The 21374-nt window shown below is 40.9% G+C and overlaps 1 protein-coding gene across 1 annotated transcript in view; it reads right to left on the bottom strand.

Annotated features, from left to right (window-relative positions):
- Exoc4 (exocyst complex component 4) overlaps nucleotides 1-20857 on the bottom strand; it is a 719572-nt gene extending 698715 nt beyond the window's left edge. The window contains exons 1-2 of the mRNA XM_005365800.2: nucleotides 20718-20857; nucleotides 4294-4483 (exon numbers count right to left, since the gene is read on the bottom strand). Coding sequence (XP_005365857.1) covers nucleotides 4294-4483; nucleotides 20718-20803 — 276 coding nt within the window. The 5' untranslated portion in view covers nucleotides 20804-20857. The remainder of the gene's footprint in view (nucleotides 1-4293; nucleotides 4484-20717) is intronic.
- Between the last annotated feature and the right edge of the window lie 517 nt (nucleotides 20858-21374).

Raw genomic sequence — 21374 nt, 5'->3', positions numbered from 1 at the left:
TCATTCCAAGGGTAATTTATTCCTTTTTAGCTGCTAGATGCAGACACAGATCAAGAAACCCTTGAACTTTAAGGAAAGACTACCTCATGGTTCCTACAACTACTTAAGACTACTGTTCTGCATTTAAATTACAGCTCTTGTTACTGGCGATTGTATAGCATGCCCATTCCTGGAAACTTGAGGCTTTCTTTCCTTTTTCATACAAACATTAAGAATTTTCACTAACATTTAGGCTGTAAATAACATCTTGCAAACACCAAACTGTTCTCCTATGACGTTCTTTGTATTAATTAAGGCTATTCTTCATCCTAATACTACCTTTCAAGGTATACTCTCATAGAAAAGTCAAAAGTCATTTTGGGTAAATGTTAAGTAATAAATGTTTCATTCCTAAATAATGAGGCCCCTAACAGTATCCCTTGAATAATTATTCATAGTTATTTCTAGTTATAGTAAAGAAAAGCAAGTTTTTAGTATCGGATCTAATACCAAGAAAATATCCAATAACAAGTAAAATGTTGTGTCCGTATACAAGAAAGCTAAGTGTATGTTATGTTCTCCTCCTCCTACCCTCCTATGATAGACATCAGACAGACTACTTAATATTTTTGAAGAAATCTGCACTGAAACCACTGAACCTCATAGAAGAGAAAGTGGGAAATACACTTGAACTCATAGGCACAGAAGACCACTTCCTAAATATAATCCAATAGCCCAACACTGAGAGAAACAATTAATAAATGAAACCTCCTGAAACTGAGAAACTTCTGTAAAGCAAACAACACAGTAAACAAGACAAAACAACAGACTTCAGAATGGGAAAATATCTTCATCAACCCCATATCAGACAGAGGGCTGATCTCCAAATATACAAAGAACTCAAGAAATTGGACACCAAAAGATCACATAATCCAATAAAAAAAAAATGGAGTATAGACATAAACAGAGAACTCTCAACAGATGAATCTAAAACAGCTAAAAGACACTTAAGGAAATGTTCAACATCCTTAGTCAACAGAAAAATGCAAATCAAAACAACACTGAGATTCCATCTTACACCTGTAAGAATGGTCAAGATCAAAAACACTGATGACAACTTATTCTGGAAATGATGTGGGGTAAAGGGAACACTCCTGCATTGCTGGTGGGACTGCAAGCTGGTACAGTCCCTTTGGATGTCCGTATGGTGATTTCTCAGAAAATTAGGAAACAACCTTCCTCAATACCCAGCAATACCACTTTTGAGTATATATCCAAAGGATGCTCAATCATAAGGACATGTGCTAGACTATGTTCATAGCAGCATTATTTGTCATAGTCAGAACCTTAAAAGCAACCTAAATGCCCCTGACCAAAGAATAGATATAGAAAATGTGGTACATTTACTCAATGGAGTAAAACACAGAGGAAGAAAAAAAACAATGACATCTTGAAATTTGCGAGCAAATGGATGATCTAGAAAACATAATACTGAGTGAGGTAACCCAGACCTAGAAAGACAAATATCATATGTACTCACTCATAAGTGGCTTTTAGATATAAATTAAAGAAAAACTAGCCTACAATTCACAATCCCAGAGAACCTAGACAACAATGAGGACCCTAAGAGAAACATAGATAGATCTAATCTACACAGAAAGTCGAAAAAGACAAGATCTCCTCAGTAAATTGGGACTGTGGGGATTATGGGAGAGGGTAGAAGGGGAGTGGAGAAAAATAAATAGCTCAATAAGAGCAATTTAAAAAAAGAACACATTTTTATCTGATTTGTTCCCCCTTAAAATATATTCCTATATCAACAGGTACAGTATGTCTTTAAATGTTAGTCACATTATGTTGTTCCTATGTTTAAAACCTGACCACTTCTAAAAGGCTAAAATTAAGCATAGTGCACATTGTAAAATCATCAGACACATGAGCCAAGTGTACATCAGTGCATTCATTAAAATGGAGTTCTTCTGATGACCTGCCACACCTCACACAGCAGTTCCTTCACTTGTCTCACATCACTTTCCTGACTCCTCACTGTGCCGTAACCTTACCAGTCCTTTACTGTCTCAGGATCATGGCACCTGCTCTCCCTCCTTCTTCAAAGTCTCCTTACAGACTCTCTCCTCATCCTCTTCAGACACTAGCTTCCCCTGACTAACCTTGTTAAAAGAGCAAATCCCTAATTTGTCCTTGCTTGCTTTTTTCTTTTCTTTTATTACCATGTGGTCTGTTTATTCAGATGAGAATGTAAACTAAAACTTAAACTCTCTAGACAGAAATATTTCACTTCTACACTCCAGAGCCTAGAATAACAATCTCTGCATAAGGCAGACACTCAAGATAAAGAGACTAAACAAAAGCTGGAATAATCTATCTGTTGCTTTTGTTCTACCCTATCCTCATGTAAGCTCCATGAGGACAGGGATTGGTGTCTTGCACTTTTACATCCACCAGCACCTGAAGCAGAACCAAGAGAATGGCTGGCACTCAAGAGAAATATTAATGGACTCAATCGTCTTTATATTCCTTTGCTAGAGAACAGAAAGGAAAGTTCACGTAAGAGCTGAGTATTCTCAACTTGCTGTGTGTCTCTAGAATAACGCAGCCTGATGAGAGCCGACTCATCCACAGTTTCACCTGACACAAATGTATACCCACACTTGATAATAACCTGAAGTGCAGGGGAAAATGGCACGGAAAGATGAGTGGGGCAACATTACTGCTTCTTTGGTCATTAAAAAAAATAGCCGCTTATGGTACAAAATTACCAAAATGTAGAATACAAATTTACTTTCATTTTCCAGCATTTTTCTTGGCTTATTAATCAATTATTAAGGTGTTTTTTGCACAGCTTTCATCCTGCACTTCTTGTCCAAATACTGGCACTAATTCCTAACACTGAATCAGGTGACATTTACTTTCCTGGCAAACTGGTATAACAAAGGCTTCTTTTGTTTTATTTCTTTTACTCTGACTTTGGTATACTGAAATTAAGAATGGTAAATCGACTAGTGTCGCTTCTAGAACAAACGTAAGACCCTCAAGATGAGGCCCTTGTGTTCAGCACCAAGACCAAGCAGACACATTCTGCTGCAGCAATGATGCTATTGTCAGGAACAGAGTAATGACTGCTGACTCCTTCCTGGAGATTAGGACAAAGTCCTTCCAGTCAGCCAAACTAACCAGCGGCCCCTTCACCCTTCCTGTGATTACCCAAGGAAAGTCAGGTCAGCAGTGCTAGACATCCATTTCCTGGCCTCTCGTGAGCTTACTATACTGTGTCAAAACGGACTAGAGTTTGTTTTACATAAGAGCAACTCATCTATAGTATCATCTAGTTTCACAGATAAATCCACAGGAGGAAACTACCACATCTAAAGACTAAGAGTTATGGTATTCCTTTCAAAATTGGCAGGTTATTTTTAAAATGCAAAGAGATCACCTCAGAAAAGACTAAAAGCTTACTGGTTCCAGAGCTGGACTCTAAGATTAGAGGCTGAAACTACAACCATAGTGTCTGCAAATTCTAATATATACACTGCTTACAAAATCATAACAAAAGGTCTGGAGGACAAGAAAGAGTGTAACAATGCCATCAGCACAGCTATTCCTGGGCAAGAAGCAGCTAGGAGTCCTCTACATCTCACAGCCCAGAAAGCAAAGCCCAAACCACAGTCTGCAGAGGGTACAATTGACCAGAGAAGCTTGAGAGGCAGTTGACAAAAAGGAGACCAAGCATGTTGCTCTGCATGCCTCACCCCAACATTACATAGCAGAGATCTCTAGCCCTCTCAGAATCGGACATGTTAGGGTCCTGCAATGTCTCATACTTATTTTTTAAAGGTGAAAGGCACTACTTGAAAAATACTGAGGGAAAATAAAAAAATGCTAGTAAAGTCTTTAGATTCAGGGAGCCCAGAGTTTACATTTTAAATCTGTTGAGATAACAGAAGCAATCATGCATATACACATATGTGCATGCATGCATACCACACACACACTAAAAAAATAAAAATACATAGCTAAGAACTACAAAAATGATGTGATGATATGTAGCCTTTTTTCTTTCTTTCTTTTTTCTTTTTTTTTTTTTTAAGCAGATCAGCCCTTTGGCCAAATATAAAAGCATCTCTTAGAAATTTACTTTGTCCTTTAGGCACTAAAGGCAAGGTACCCAGAAAAACAATAGCTTTCAAACTTCCAGAAACACAGTCTTTATGGTCAAGGACGACTATGGCACTGCTCTAAACCACACCTGGAAGGGAAGGTGACCACTGCCAGACAGGAAGAAAGGAGGTTCACCTGCTTGATTTTATTCCGCGAGTTAGTGATGCGCTCTGTGATGCTCTGGTAAGTGCGAATGGCTGTTGTCAATTCTGTGTAGTGTTGAACGATCAATTCATCCAGGTCACGGTCACACTTCTCATAGGCTTCTTCAAGGCGACCTTTCTCATTTTCTCTGTCTTCAACATCATCGCTGGTAGACAGAGTCCTGGTGAAAACAGAAATTATAAAGCTGTGTCAAACTTCAAAGCAACAATCTGAAGAACAGTATCCAGTCAATACATTAACTAGTACATTCATACTACAAACAAGGAAATGATGAGAGTTACCAGAAAATATAAAATGTCCTTCAAAGTTCATTCCAACACCCACCTAAGTACCTGCACAGGATCCCTAGCCATTCTTCATCTATTCTCTTGACCCCTGAAATTATTTTAATCAAACAGCAGGTGGGCATGGATACAGAAGGAAGCTGGGTAGTTCTTGATTTGTAAGAATCATGATAATACCTAACAGGTCCATTCTTCTTACAATTTTGACTAATAAAATCTACAGAACATCTAAAGAAAGGTCCCTTCTCCAGTCCAGGACGCTGACACATAGAACTGAGGTTCTCAGACACTCTGTCATCTGTGGAAGCAAAAAGCAAGGTAAATGTTACTGCAGCTGTGTCATGGGCCTCATGGAGTCATCCCTGGAGCTGCTCTCTCCTCAAGACTTCTTGTTAGGGGAGAAAATAAATATCATTGTTTAATCACTCTAGATGGCCTTCTTTCACATGTGGCTGAAGCGTACTAAGGGATAAAATTTGTCTCACTAAGGAACCACCTTCTAAAGAGTTCATGTGAATGGCCTAAAATTGTAACAGAAGCCCCAACAGTCTAGGAATAAAGTCATGTTAATTCTAAAATCTGTTACAACAGCAGTAACCTAAGCTGCACTACAAGACAGTGCCTGCATTCACTATTCTTCAAACAGCACCAACAAGATTGATAGGAATCAACAATAACCAGACAATGAGATAGGTACGGTTATTAAAAATCTTTCAATAACTCAGTTTGATACATGGGCCACAGATCTTTGTTTCCTCCATTATCTTTCTTGGATAATTTTTTTTAATTTAGTATTATAATAAAGAAACCCTTTTCTCTTATCTGCTCCCTGTGGTAATTTAGAGTTTCATTAAATTCCCTCAGATTTGTCAGCTTATACATTCAGCCTAGTTTATTTCATTTATCTTTTTTAATTTAGGGAGGGGGTATTTTAGGTTCTCAATGATGGATGCAATCAATTATAAGTCCATCATTAGAACTGCTTTCAGAGATGGTCTGTCAGCAAATCAATCACATACCCACTTCCAGATACTTTCGAGCAAATACTGTACAACGGTCTTCTCCAAACTGTCACTCAGAGCAAGGGGTCTTAATTCATGAGCCACACAATATATAAAACTTCTTTTTCAATTTAGAGGGGAATTCAGGAGGCCTGTCTGTGACTTCAATGTACCTTCCAAAATGAATTCTGTAAATGTGTTAGGGATGCCAAGAGATCAAGTGTTGCATGAAATGAAACAGTACTGGGAGCTATGAAGGGCAGTGCCAAGCCAGACCCTATTTCCTCATCTTTAAACTCGCGATCCTAAGACAGACAATTTCCAAGGCTGTTTTCAGGTAGAGAGCACACAAGTATTTAACTACTAAAGTAAATCAACTTAGTCTTAAAGGGAGAGCCACAAAATCACCTTGGCTATCCGGTTCCGAGTATCTTAGCATGTCTCTCTGTTTTTTTTATGATATATAACTTTGCTCTTTAAATCTGAAAGCTTCCAGGATGTTAATCTAAAGAACAATCAAGAAATGCCTTCAATTTATCAACTGTCCCATTGGTAAGAGTTTCTGGATATTTTACTCAATCCCTTCCACAGTGCTACACAGCATGAGCTTGCCATTTTCACAATGCTTTCCACATTTTCCTTCCCCCTCACACACACACTGCCATTTGTGGACGGAAACATGCCAAACATCTCACACTGTTTACCTTAACTAGTCAGAATTACCATTAAGGAAAATGTCAGGCCCAGGGAGGACACCTTCTCCGGCAGGATCTGTCACCGTAATGCATTACTGGATCATTAGGAGTTACTTAGGAAAGAGAAAGGGTTACTAAAACGAAGATTAGGAGTAAATTGAGTCCACAGGGGATCTTTTCTCCTATTTTCATTTCCAGAGGAAATATTTATATAAGAAATATCCTGTGCCAAGTTTGACTCACACTAAAAGTTCATCCTCTTCCTTTTGATGGAACCTGGGATGAATGACAGTTTGTCTTTAGTCAAATACATATTCTAAAACTCTAAAAATACAAACTGTTACAGTAATTTTTTTTAACTAGTAAAGAAAAAGGCAGTAAGATAATGAAAATAATAAAGACCTCTAAAATTTAAAGAGGCTACCACATGCCAGAAAGCAGCTTTACTCGGCATTGTATGGACCACATGCCCACTCCTGCTGGAGAGGGGCCTTTCGTTATCTTCCGGCCCCCGTTCCACACTAGACGCGGCTGAGCTTTGAAGAGATTAATCTGCCCCCTCACACAACAAGAATAAGAGATCCTAGAAGGATTGAAAACCCAAGTCAGTCTGTTTATAGAGTAGATTTTAAACAACTGCAGAGTAATTAAAATCTGTCTCTGAACTCTAACTACCTAGGTTGAGCTTCTTATTCCAACACGCCTACTACCTATCCGGTTTCATAGTGTGGAAGTCTGTATCTGGCGCCCTGTCAATGTGAAAAGGCGTGGGGTTTTGAAGCCTACTTCCAAACAGAAAGAGGTATTATATATCACAAAACAGGCAAATTATTGTAAACATTTTTCTCGGGTTTTGGTTTGGAGCAGTTTCTATCTTTGTTTTGAGGGCGTTTTTTGTTTTCATTTTCTAATACAGTGGCTTGCTGTGCAGCTCAAACTGACCCACCAATCACTGTAGCCTTCAAGGCTTGTATGATCTTCCTGCCTCTGCCTCCCAAGTGTTAATATACAAGCACCATCACACCTGGTACTACAATGCAGTTTTAGTGAAAAAATGATCTACGATTTGGTGGACAGTCGGTGCTGATGAGACATATTTTATATGTGAAATGTCAATACTAAGCCCAGAAATGTACGCATCAGCCATTGCCCTGTGTCCAGCACATGGGGAAGCAGATAAATGTGAAGCCTGAGGTACAAACAGAAGCAAAGCAGTGGTCACACAGTAAGCACATAATGAGTTGCTATTTTTCCTGTCTCAATAACAAACTGAGAATTTCACCCTAATCGTGTAAAAGCTCACCTAGAAGAGAGAGAAAGAGAGAGAGAGAGAGAGAGAGAGAGAGAGAGAGAGAGAGAGAGAGAGAAAGAGAGAGAGAGAGCGCACTGGGTAGTGATGACACACACCTTTAATGTAAGAAAAAGATGAAAAGATGAACATGAGGCCCTACAGGTTTCTCTTTGAAGGGGGCAGGAGGAGAAGGGGCAAGGAGGAGAGAGTATTCAAAACAGGGTTTTCCTGTGCATCTCTGGATATCCTGGAACTCATTCTCCACAGAGTGCCCTAGAACTCACAGGGATCTGCTTGTCTCTACCACCTGGGTGCTGGGATTAAAGGCATGAGCCTGGTTGTTTTGGTTTGGTTTGGTTTTTTTCAGGACAAGATTTCTCTGGCTAACTCGCTCTGTAGAGCAGGCTGGCCATGAATGCAGAGATCCGCCTGCCTATGTCCCCTAAGTGCTGGGATTAAAAGCGTGTGTCACCACTACCCAGTTCTTTTCTTTTTAAGAAATGCTGCTGGACATGACAAAAAGGTTAAAAAAAAAAAAAAAAGAACAACAGAAATAAATAGGGAGAAGCAAAGGACAATAATGTAAAATTGACACTCCAAGAAGCATTCAAATTACACAACCACTCTTTAGATTTTAGATTTTGCCCCTACTTCATGTAAATCTTGATTATGATTTACAAACTGCTGCGGAGTTCACACTGGAACACAAAGGGATAAACTAGTTTGCACTGAAACTGGACACAGAGACATTACTAAAGCACTAAGAATTTCTCACTAAGACAGCTCTGGTATTTTACATGATGAATTGCATCTCTATCCACGACTAATTAATCTCCAGGAAGGCATGTGTTCACCTAACAGGCTAAAGTCCACCAAATCTTTCTAGTAGGAACAGGATGGTAGATGGTGCCAGGGGATTCACAAGCCACCAGCTCCCAATGAGTCCCACAAACAAGCATTAAAACATGGAAAAAAGATATGGAGACTGAAAGTAGAATTCATTCATTTCTTTTCTTTTAAATAGTAGCTTCAGTCTTTCAGTTGGCCAATCAAATGTTGTAAAAGAAAAATAAGCGCCCACGGTCAGCAATCCCTTCTACGGAGCAATCCTGTTCTCACTTTGCACTTTAATAGAGTAATGGAGTCCAGACAGAACAAGAGTATAAAAGCCAATGCCGTGGTTTTAAAAGATCAATGGAAGTGCAAACAGAGGAAAGTGCACCTATGAAAATCTGGTTGCTCACTAAGACAGCCCATCACTCACCGAAGCTAGAACTTTTGATCAAAAACAGAGGAAAAGAATATAAGAAGAAAACAACCAAACCCAGACTGCTGCAGGAATACAGCAAACCCTTCTTAGGACACTCAGCAGGTATGTCACACAGAGGCATTCGGGGTTTGCAGAAGGACCTGGTGGGACAGCACTTGCCCAGCATGTGCAGGGTCCTGGGTTCAAAAATGGCCTCTTCCAGCAAGGGTACAAAATGGAGGGATGTGAATCACACCTCTGTAAAGACACCCTCTGTGGGGAAGCTGTTCTAGAAGATGCATGGGCCATGCAGGAGAAAGAATTCAAACTGTTCAAAGTCTGGCAAGGAGATCATTGTGGATACTGACTGCTAGTGCCTCCCTCTCCCTCCTCCCCCACACACACACCCCAGGGCTGGTATTAAAGGTGTGAACCACCACCATAGAGCCAGGCCTCCCTATTTTGAAAAACAAATGCCTTTAATCCCAGCACTTGGGAGGCAGAGGCAGGCAGATCTCTGTGAGTTCGAGACCAGCCTAGTCTACAGAGCTAGTTCCAGGACAGGCTCCAAAACCACAGAGAAACCATGTCTCGAAAAACAAAACAAAACAAAACAAAACAAAACAAAAAAAAAACAAAACAAAAAAAAAAAATCCAAGTATATCACTTTCCAATGATAGATTTTTTTTTTTTTATTCTCATCTAAAGACAGAATTTAGAGAAGTTCTAGAACTAGGTAAATCAGACCACCTTAGCAAATCTTTCCAGTTGAAACCACCACCTAGCAGTTCTCTGGAGAGCGAAGAGCACACAATCAGTATTGACACAAGACTGGTAACTATCACAAGACAGCGAGCGTGACAGTCTGTGCGTGAATGCAGCAGCTATCACTCCTGCCTGAGCCTCCAGGGTACCTGTTTGCCAATGACAGCTCGCACTGTGGAAGCTTACGATATTTTAACAAGGTGGTAAAGAGACCTAGCTCAGTTATAAACTGAACTGTGCACCCCAACAAACTTTTTTTTCTTTTTATACTGACATCTCAGTTCTCTACTCGGACTAGGCAAACAGAGGAGGTTCAGCAAGATCAGGAGAGCTTCATCTAGAAGTGCTGTTCTTAGGAGAAAAGCAAGAGACAGGAGGGAATCCTGTCCACACAATCAGAGGGAAGGCCCACACAGGGACGGAGCAAGGAGGTGACCACCCATATGACAAGAAGAGAGGCACCCAAAGGAGTGAGAGGGTACATTTCTGTTGCTTACGTCACCCAACCATAGGTGTTTTTTGATAGCTGCTTAAACAGAAGGCTACACTCACTGCCTCAAAACTCGCAGGCAAATGTTATTTCAGTCGGTTAATTCTCATTCACTCTCTGGTTGCTGTTAGTTTATCTCGTGTTTGGTGGTTTGGAGCTGCATGGGGGGTGGGGGAGGTGTGGTGATTTTGCTTCGGTTTGGTTTGCTTTGGTTTGAGACTGGGTCTCTATGTAGCCCAGGCGACATAGAATTCCTAACGTCCTGCTGTAGCTGCCCAAGTCCACAGATTGAATGTACACCACCAGGCTCAACTTGGTTGGTTAAATCACAAGGCAAATGTTATCAATTAGCATAAGCAACACACATTCTTGACAAATGTACATGTAGAATTAATTGCAATACAGCCACAGATGGCTAAGACACCTAAATTTCGGTGACTCCTTCAGAATGAGCTAGAACTGCGCCATGTTTTCTGAAAGCTGACAAGGGGCTTACCTGTCTACTAAGGGCATTCTTTGTTAGCCTACACTGGCCTCTCTTCTACAAATAATAAAGACTAAGAAAACAATTAATGGGACTGGAGAGATGGCTCAGAGGTTAAGAGCACTGGCTGCTCTTCCAGAGGCCCTGAGTTCAATTTCCAGCAACCACACAATGACTCACAACCATCTATAATGGACCTGATGCCCTCTTTTGGCGTGCAGGCAAACATGCAGACAGAACACTGTATAAATATTAAATAAATCAGAGGTGGATGGATATAGATACAGATACAGATATAAAAAGAAAACAATTAATGGTAATTCCTTCAAGCAACTAAGAAAAATTAATTACAAGTACAGCTTCATGAATCCGAAAATCACTGATCAAGAAACGACAGAGCACCATCTACAATAGAAATCAAGTGTTCTTGGTTACCCCCTTTCTGATAAGTACTTCATGTGGGCCTAGGACATCAGTCAGACGCTGCAAAGTCCCTGTGCTTCTTATCATTAAGAAGCTGGTCTACAAGAGCTAGTTCTAGGACAGGCTCAAAGCTACAGAGAAACCTTCTCGAAAAAAACAAAAAATAAAAAGAACCTCAACCCCACCACCAGGAATCCCTTCTCTCCAACACCAGAGCAAAAGACAAGAACTGAACTTGAGGGAGGACTAGTTTCCAAGTCTTACTCCACAAAGTGAAAACTGAATGCTTCATAACTGGTCTTTTCAGAAGAAAATACCCCTTTCTGTTAGTGGTCCCACAAATGTCTAGAGCCGATATGAGCCTTCCAAGGTTGTGTTTTCTTCCCACACTGCTCCGTTACATTATCAGTTCTACCCAGCACTTGCTTCAAAGTACTAGAGACACATTTTCTTTCCCAAAAAAGAAACCAACCCATCTCATACAAAATATACCTACAGCCAGCAGGGAAACTACAGACAACAGCTCTAGGCAGGAGTAGAGAGAAACCCAACCCATGAGGAAGAGAAAGAGACTGAAGGAAACAAACACTACACAGCTCAGTCAGAGTTCCAAGCTGATTATACAAAACAGGACACACTGCTAGATGTAGATGGTGAGTCATTTGTAACTGCTTCCAGGGAGTTATCAAAATAAGAGGCCCTCATCGTGAATCTGAGATTGAATAAAGGATCACACATTAAAGAGATGCTAGAGATGTGTATCACTACATAATCACACAGATACACTTTACTCAAAGCAGAAATCAGCACCTCGCTTTCAAATCGGATTTTATTCTATTCAATTATACATTGTGATGCCTTGATTGTTAATTATGGCTTATTAGAGCCTATGAAATACAGGATAATCCCAGCCTGATAGCAATTCACAATGACAAGTGCCTCTGAAAAAGTTTTCTCATGCATAAGAGCATCCCTTAACTGTACAGAGAGACTTGTATAACTTCAAGTGACAGTAAACAAACAATGTCTGCTTTAAAGTCAGTTGAAAACTATTGTCTGGCTTCAGACAGCACTGAGAGCCAATACTACACCCAACACAATGTGCACACGGTGCTTCAATAGTGCAGTTAACTCAGTTATGCAGAACAGTACTGGAGACCAAAAACTATAAATTGCTTATACAACAAAGAAGGCCATTATCTAAAATTAAGTAAAATCACCCAATTCACTCATAAAACTAAGCTAACACTAACAAAGTCAACTTAAAACTCCACCTCTTTCCCAATTTCTTATAAAGTCCAGAATCCCTCAGAAAGCATTGTCCACAGAGATGCTCACTGCCTGCGGAGCTCCTCACAGTGATGTTTTACAAGATTCTGACAGGTATTATACAACAAAATACATACTGGAAATTAGGCTTCTTAAATGCAAGCGTCCATGGGGCTTTAGAATACAGGTGACATGGAGAAATAACAAGATCTAAAGTAGTGGTTCTCAATCTTCCTAATACTGTGACTCTTTAATACAATTCCTCATTTACAATGCTACTTTATAACTATAATTTTTCTATTGTTATCGATCATAATGTATATAACTATCTGATATGTAGTATACTTGATATGTGACCCCTGTGAAAAAGGTCGATCAATCCCCAAAGGGGTTAAGACCCACAAGTTGAGAACCATTAACCTAAGGCTATGTCATACAGCATTTCGGTGATTTACTGATCTGCTTTAAGATAGAGTGCCACATTCCAATCTGGCCTCACCTATTCCCAAACTGGTTCCAACCCTGTTCTCCAACTATAATAGCAAAATCCTAGGCATGATTTGTATTGGCATATATCTTATCAGACAAGTAATCATCTCAACAGCAATGCCTTTTAAAACTTTGAGATGCATTTTCTTTTTAATTGTACGTGTGTATGTGTGTGTTTACATATGTGAATGCAGAGCCTATGGAAACCAGAGGCATCTGATACCTGTGGTGCTAAAGTTACAGGCAGTCTGAGCTGCCAAATATGGGTGCTGGGAACCAAACTGCGGTCATCTGCAAGAGCAGTATGTACTCGTAACTGCTGAGTCATCCCTCCACGCTGAGTAATACTCTTTTTCAAAAGGCATATTCGATAAAAAAACAAAAGAGAAAAGAAAAGCATAGCTTTATCATTATCTCAACTTTTAAAAAAGATAACATTTTGAATTTGCTTCTTGTATCTTATTTCCCCAGTAAAGCATGTTGAGGAGATACTCAAACTTTATCATGCTTTCAGATCATCTGTACAGTTATAAAAATGCAGACCCGTGTCATATGGGTGAGGCAGTGCCTGAGATGACACTTTCCTAGCAAGCTTTCCAGGGTGGTTTGGATATAGAACGATGTAAACAACAATCCACAAAGACTAGAAAGTGCAGGGATGCAGCGACTGGAATGCTGTGCTTCCAGAGGCTGAATGCCTTGTCTCGGGCTAGCTGCAACAGGCATTCCTTCCCTCCTCTGTGTAAGAACTAACATCCTGTAGCTAATAAAAAAAAAAAAAAAACCTTTGGAAATCTACTGATTTAGCAGACCAATAATGTCCACCAACCAAAAGCTAAGAACTTCATCAAATAGCATCTTGTGCCTATAGAAAAGGCTCCCTCCTCCGGTTCTAACTGCTTCTCCCTCTGATGAACCCACCATGTATTTTAAATGTCCCTTGATTTATGACTTTCTTTGTTTCATAAAACTATAAAACTGCCCACACTTTGAAACATGGAACCTGGGATAACCTGAATCTGTGTTCCTGGGCCACAGACCCTCAAAATACAGAATAAACTCTTTCTTATTCTCTTTAAGGTGAGAGCTGTGTCAATAGTACTCTAAGTTTTAAATGAAAAACAAACAAGATCTTCTGAATTATGTCCTACTTTACTTTTTGAAAGGGTTATAGTAACAATTCAGAAAAAAATTCTCATAAAAAACTTGAAATGCATAATTTTTACATCAACACTACCAAACCAAAGGCAACACAAAAGTATTCTTTTATTACTTTGTGTTAAATTGTAAGTCCCAACTGTTTTCAAGGCTGAATTAATAAGACAGGCTGCTACTCTGCGGATCAAGGTCGTAACTCATTTCATAGCTTGAAAGCATTTAACAAAATGGAAACAGCAGCAGACTCAGACTGTTAGCAACAAAAAGCAGAACTTACCACTGCAAACAACCATCAAAAACCCACCAAGTAGTAATAAAAGCCTCTGAAGCCTGCCCAAAGAAAATCTACTGTGACCACATTAAACACCAGACCAACAACCTACAACACTACTACTGAAAATGGCAAAACAACAATAGAGCTATATCTTTAAAATAAAGGGTGCACAATCATTTCAAGACATGTCTCGGAAAAAAAAGGTTTAATGAGATACATAATAGTGGCTGGGAATTTAGCCCAGTGGTAGGGACTTGCCTAGCAAGCACAAAGTCCTGGGTTTGGACATCAGCTCTGAATCTGTTGTTTGCTTGTTGTGCTATAAATTAGACCCAGGCACAAGGTCCTGGATTTGGTCTCCAGCTATGAATTATGAACTGTACAATGAATTGGACCCATGGGAGGCATGCCAGGCAAGTACTCTGAAATTTAGTAAAAATCAAGTTTCTAACCAAAGACAATACAGACACTAGAAATGAAAAATTAAGCATCTGTTCCGACCCGTACAAGGCACTTTCATGCCCTGTCTCATTTGATGTTCCCCCAAACCACACCAGGTCTTCTAATCATCCTGTTCCCTAACCGGGAAAGTAAGACTGGGGGCAGTATGGGGACTGATTAATTCCAAGTTATAGGACTAGTTAAGTTTTCTTATCTAACCTAAGCCACACGCTGAACTTCTCACAAAAGGCTGTCTTCAGACATATCTATCTATAAAGGCATGAGTTGGAAAACTTGACAGTTTTTCGATTATCACCCAATAATAAAACTACAATACTCAAAGTTTTCAAGAAATTCCAACATTAACATTGATTCCTGAGGCTTATAAACCAAGACTCATGTCTTAGCTAGGGTTTCTATTGCTCCAACACCGTAACAGACCAAAAGGCAAATTATGGGGTAAAGGGTTTATTGATCTTCTACATTGCAGTCCATCACCAAAGGAAGTCAGGACAAGAACCCAAACATGGCAGAAACCTAAAGGCAAGAGTTAAGTCAGAGGCCACAGAGGGGTGCTGCTCACTGGTGTGCTCATCAAGGTTTGCTCAGTCTACTTTCTTATAGAACCCAAGCTCACCAGCCTAGAGATGGCCCACCCACAATGGGTTGCCCCCCCACCCCCCACTGATCACTAATTAAGAAAATACCCTACAGGCTTTCCTACAGCCAAATCTTTTTTTTTTTTTTTTTGGTTTTTCGAGACAGGGTTTCTCTGTAGCTTTGGAGCCTGTCCTGGAACTCCCTTGGTAGACCAGGCTGGCCTCGAACTCACAGAGATCCGCCTGCCTCTGCCTCCCAAGTGCTAGGATTAAAGGTGTGCGCCACCACCGCCCAGCTTCCTACAGCCAAATCTTTTGCAGGCATTTCCTCCACCTGGGTTCCCTCATCCCTCAGATGGTTACAGTTTGCAAGTTGATATAAATCTAGCCAGCAGAACTAGATTCCCCAAGATATTAATTCTGCATGTGCAACCAGGAAACGGAGAGTTCTCTTCTCATTTACATAAATGCCTTTATCTGCACTCCCAGAACCTCCTGGAAGTTTTGTGTTTGTTCTGTTTCCAAACAGCATCTCATGCATCCCATATCCCAAGTGCTACAGTTACAGGTATGGAGCACCACACCCAGTTCCGACTGGGGCTCAAACCGAGGGCTTTGACTGAGCTCCAGCTCCAGGCCTGACACGTTACTTCTGAGAGTAACCTGCAAACAGCACTGCATTACCGAGGGAGCAAGGCTGAGGGAAACAGGATAAGAAACCTAAAGGCGATTTTGATTTGGCCTCAGATGAAGAGAGACGGTGCTAGAAACAGAATCTATGCCTAACACAGCTCTTGGGACCCAGCTCAAAACAGAGTGGCCAAGTTCTTCCTGCCACAAACTGTCACAAACCTCAAAGGTATCTGTTCAAAGACCAGATCAAAGCCAGGACCCCTCAACAAACTTTACTTTGAATTAACTACGGGCTGACCAAAATATCCTCTACAGAGGAAGGAATTTAACAGGAGCATACAATAAAGGATTTTCTACGTTTTTGAAATTCCAACTTCTGTGAAGACATAAAAGTTGATGAAAATATGAGCCTCCAACTGCCTTCAAATCTCCTTGACATCTGTAACCAGACTGTCTACAACAGCTCTGCTCCAATGTTTCAATAAGGTCTCCTTAAGTCACAACCAGAGTCTGTCTCCCCAATTAAACTGGCTATTTGCAGGCTGACGTACAAAAAAGGCATAGTCAATGTTTAATTGGAAAGCAAATCACCTAACAGCAAGTGGTAGACACATTCCCCAATTAAAAATCTGACAAGAACTCACAAAAATAAAATAGCATCTTCGAAATGCCATCTTGCTTATTTCACAACTCCAACTTCACACCAAACAAAAGGTTGAAGTGGGGTAATCAATCGGAAAGAAGACATTGGGTGTGTGTGTGTGTGTGTGTGTGTGTGTGTGTGTGTGTGTGTGTGTGTGTGTGTGCAAAGCTATCCAAACTTGACTCTACCCACCCAATTAGCTCTGTTGTAAAGGACCAATAGTGACTAAACCCAAAATCTGCACTTAGTGGCAGTCTCCAAAAGATCAAATCACAAACACTATCTCTCCTCACCAAAACCCTTACTCACAGACCTGAGGAGTTCTAAACAAACACGAGAGCAGACCATCACACACCTGACTGGCCTGAAACGTGTTTAATCTGGGTTTATACGTGATAAAAGATTTTAATTTACATATTTTCTAGGTCCCTTCCCATCAAATATAAGACTGCAATTGCAATGCAATGTGGTGATGGTGCACCTGCGAAGCAGAGGCAGGTGGCTCCCTGTGAGTTCAAGGCCAGCCCGGTCTACAAGGTGAGTTCCAGAACAGACAGAGATGTACCACAGAGAAACCCTGTCTCGGAAAGAGAGAGAGATAGTGCAATTGCACTGTATTTCTAGTTTTTATTTTAAATTCTCAATGATGGACTCTGATACTCACAAAGCACTGAGTCATTATCTAATTAGTCACTACCATGTTAGAAAATGGCAACGAGAACTGGGTGCGTTGGGGCAGGTCTGTACCACAGCATCAGGAGCTGGAGTCAGAAAAATCAGTGTTCAAGATTATCTGTGCCTACATAGCAAGTTCAAAGCCAGTGTGAACTACATGTAAACCTGCCTCAAAACCCATATGCAAACAAAAAGAGTAAATGGCAAAGAGACGGGGGTATTTCCTTTGTGTACACTAGCGCAATCCTTACATTAGACCTTATCTGGAGTTTAATTCAGTACTAAAAAGGGTCTACAACAATAAATGCTCTTCTCTTCTATCTATTAAGAATAACAATGTTAGCCAGTGTGGTGCCTCACATCATTAATCCCAGCACTTGGGAAGCAGAGGCAAATAGATCTCTGAGTCCAAGCCCAACCCAGTCTACATAGCAAGTCCAGGCCAATCAGGGCTAAATGGTGAGACCTTATCTTAAAATAAAAAAAAAAAAAACAAATAAATAAGTAAATAATAGAATCATTTTAAAAGCAATATAAAATGTTACAACATATAACCTAGTGTAGAAATGATATTTTACATATTTGGGAAAGAGAACCGAAGGAAATTTTTCAACAATCCTAAAGAAGAAAAACAGCTGTGACATGAACAATAAAGATGAAACAATTAAGCTCTTTAAAAGACAGTGGATTCTGCCACTGACTTAATTTTGTGAGGAAATGACTGGTCTAGTTAGCATGTAGCAAGTATCCTTACAGGAATACTCTGCCTTTAGAAACACAAACTTAAAATGGGCTGTGTAAAGCTTGTTGCCAAAGCAACAAGAAAAGGTCTAGTAATTCAAGAGATCTGAAAAACGTTAAGGGTGGAAGGAGGTAACAAGTATATGGGAAGATCTAAGATTAATGAAGGACGCAAGCTGAGCAGATTTGAAGAGCAGAAACCTGAATGGCACACAGTCACTAATAAGAAATGCACAGTCCTGGTCTTCCAGCTAGGGCCTTTCTCACCCAAATCTCACTACCAAAGTCACAGCACCATTCTCTCCCTGTGCACTGTTTATGAAATTTAAACCACTGAGTTAAGCACATAAGAAAATCAGGAAGGAAACACCAGCAGAGATTGGCAACATCCTCCCTCGTTCCAAAGCCAAACGTTTCTGTGTTCAAAGGAATGCTGGAACACAAACAGCAACACTCCAGCACAAAAAAACATCTAGTCTTATGACATGAACCCCAATCTTAACTAAACTTCCCTAAAATGATAGGGCTGGACATACCTTACTAGCATGATTGTAAAAAGCACAATAAAGGAATCATGTCATCCAAGTGTTCTGACATGATCGCATTAGGTATCAAAATTAAAGCAGTACTTCACAACAGAAGTCAAAGGAAAGGATGCCTGGGCCAAAATCATGGTGGAAAAGTAAAGGTTATACAGACTGATTTAAGAGACGGATAACCAGCCGGGCAGGGGTGGCACATACCTTTAATCCCAGCTCTCGGGAGGAAGAGACAGGCAGACCTCTGTGAGTTTGAGGTCATCCGAGTCTACAAAGTGAGTTCCAGGACAATCAAGACTATTTCACAGAGAAACCCTGTCTTGGGAAAGAGGGTAACCAAATAAGGCATAAGGCCAGGAGTTTTGATGCACACCTGTGATACTAGCACTTTGGCTGCTGGAAGAGTTCAAGGTTACTCCTATTTACATAATGAGTTTGAAGCCAGACTGGGACCATAACTCAATACAAAACAATGCTGTACACTATTCAGCAGTGGGTGATGCCCCCCTGAAGATGGCCAAGAATTAGCCCTTCAAGGAAAATGTATGTCTCCACACCAGTATCAGTCAAAAACCTTTAAGTCCTTTTTCAGTGTTTAAATATCACATATTGAGGGTAAAAAGAACTGCCACTTAAGATATCTGACATGCAAAACCTACAGAAGCGGAAGCACAGAGGATGGCACATTTGTTTGCAGCTGTTCCTGTCCCTAACTCCCTCCACTTCCACTGAAGTGACCACACCTTCCATAAATCCTCAAACTGTAACATTCCATCTTTCTCCAATTCCTCTCATATTCTTTACACATCTTTATCTCACAAGGAGAATATACGCTCAGGAGTAATATTCTATCTGACTTATCTTTGCAAAGCTAGGGGCGTTCGTTCATTAACAAATACTTCCTAAGCATTAAATAAATGCCAAACACCATACTTCAGTAAATATCTATTGTTTATGTGAGTGTTGACTATCAGGCAGGAGAAAGAATAAAACAAGTTCAGAAAAAAGATTCCCAACATTCATACTAGAATTTCAGAGAAAATTAAGATGGGCTTTGATTGAGATTTTAATATCAGGGGATAAACCTGTGCTGTATGTTGTTAAAGACTATGAGTCCGCAGTTACACGACTATTTTCTCTTTGTAACCTACAAAGTAAAACCTACAAAGAAAGTTCTATCCTCTCATTTGTAAAATAAAATTGATACTAATTTAACACGTCATTGTCTAAACTACTGTCTCTGACATAAAACCATAGATAAGTCTTTTTTAGTCCACTAAGTGGTAAACTTTTTAAAGCTTGAGCTTGACTTATCCATTCTTTCAAGGGCTGACAACCTACCAGATTCTAGTGGGTCCTGGGTTTAAAAAAAATAAAAAAAGTCATCAGGACCATTACAGGAGAGTGGTCATATCATTAGATCAAGAACGCAAATCAAACTGCAGGCTAAGTGGGGGAAGGCATATTTGTCTCATGAAAACACATGGCGTGAAATTCAAATGACAACAGCGTTTAATTGTGTCATAATGCATTTTATTCAGGCTGGTCTAAATTTGCTTTACGTCTTAAACATGTTTTTAAAAACTGACCAGTAAATAGTCCACCACTCCCACTCTCACCCTATTAATTCAGGAGGAGAGTAAACGCGGAGGGCAACTTGACATTCTGTTTTGGTACAGTTCTGGGGGTAAAAAAAAAAAAAAAACTGGAATAAGACAGCCAACAAAAATAAGAAACACATGTGTCTCTTCAATCCCCAGTCCTGGCCAGCTCAACTGGGATCAACTGGAGAATAGCTGTGGCTATTCAGAGGTGGGGGAGAGCGCCAGAGAGGGACACTGCAATCCTGCCGGAGAGTTGGGGCTGGCCCCGGGGAACCCGGCCAGGGCTGGCCCGGCTGGCCCTTCAGAGTGCGAGCTGCACCGGGGTCACCGGGACCTGTCTGAGGAATGAATGAGCACACCTGCGCCGGGCTGCTGCCCGCACCCAAGCGAGCCAGCTTTGAGAGTCGGGGACCCGCGTTAGGACCGTGCCCCGGGGAAACTGAGGCGCGGGCTCCACTCCTTAAGCCGGGACCCAGAGTAACTGGGGGTCCTGGGGGCCGCCCCGCCGGACCACAGGCCCTGGGGAGGGGCTGGGGAGGCCAGGAGGAAAGGAAGGGCCGGCGGGCGGGGCCCGACCGACGCCTCTCCCTTCCGCAGCGGAGGGCGAGCCGCTGCCCTGTCCTCACCCGGCCTCCTGCCTCCCTCACCTGATCACCGAGATGAGCAGCCCCGAGGGGTCTTTGCTTTTGCTGACTGTGCTCCTGTATTTCCCACCAGCTGCTTCTGCCGCCATCTTGGTACGGGAGCGAGGGCCAGGTGCTTGACAGGACCGGGAAAGAGTAAACTCCGCGGCAGACCATTCACCAATGGCAGAAGAGAACCGCAGAGGCGCGGAAGTGAAGCGACCAATGACTAGAGTGAGAAGGCGGGACTGACGCTCCCCTGAAGAACGAGGCCTCTGTTCGCTCTAAGCACTCTGGGAAATGTAGTTCTGCGAATCCTGGGCATGTCTGGACAATAAACCGAAGTCAACTTCAAGTCTCCTAATTGGTGTCTTTAGATCTCTTAAGACCTTAGGTTGCTTATCAGTTTAACCCCTTTTATAACTTTATATTTTTAGTTTAATGTATCTGATGATATCAATATGGATATGCAGATGTGTGTATTTAAATGAAGGCCCCAAAGATATGCTTGTCTCCCATGTGCAAAAATATTAACTTCAAATACTGTCTTTGTATCAGTCAAATGCAAAAATTTACAGGCACAGACTTTTCTTTGGTATTTTCTAAGACAGAATTTTTCAACATTTGTCTTACGTGTAAGTTCACTTTTGCATGGTGCAGTTTTCTTTTTTTTTTTTTTTT

Source organism: Microtus ochrogaster, unplaced genomic scaffold (assembly GCF_000317375.1).
Source record: "Microtus ochrogaster isolate Prairie Vole_2 unplaced genomic scaffold, MicOch1.0 UNK4, whole genome shotgun sequence".
In the NCBI taxonomy this organism is placed as follows: domain Eukaryota; kingdom Metazoa; phylum Chordata; class Mammalia; order Rodentia; family Cricetidae; genus Microtus; species Microtus ochrogaster.
The sequence above is the reverse complement of the archived record's forward strand: the minus strand, read 5'-3'. Positions and strand labels throughout refer to the sequence as shown.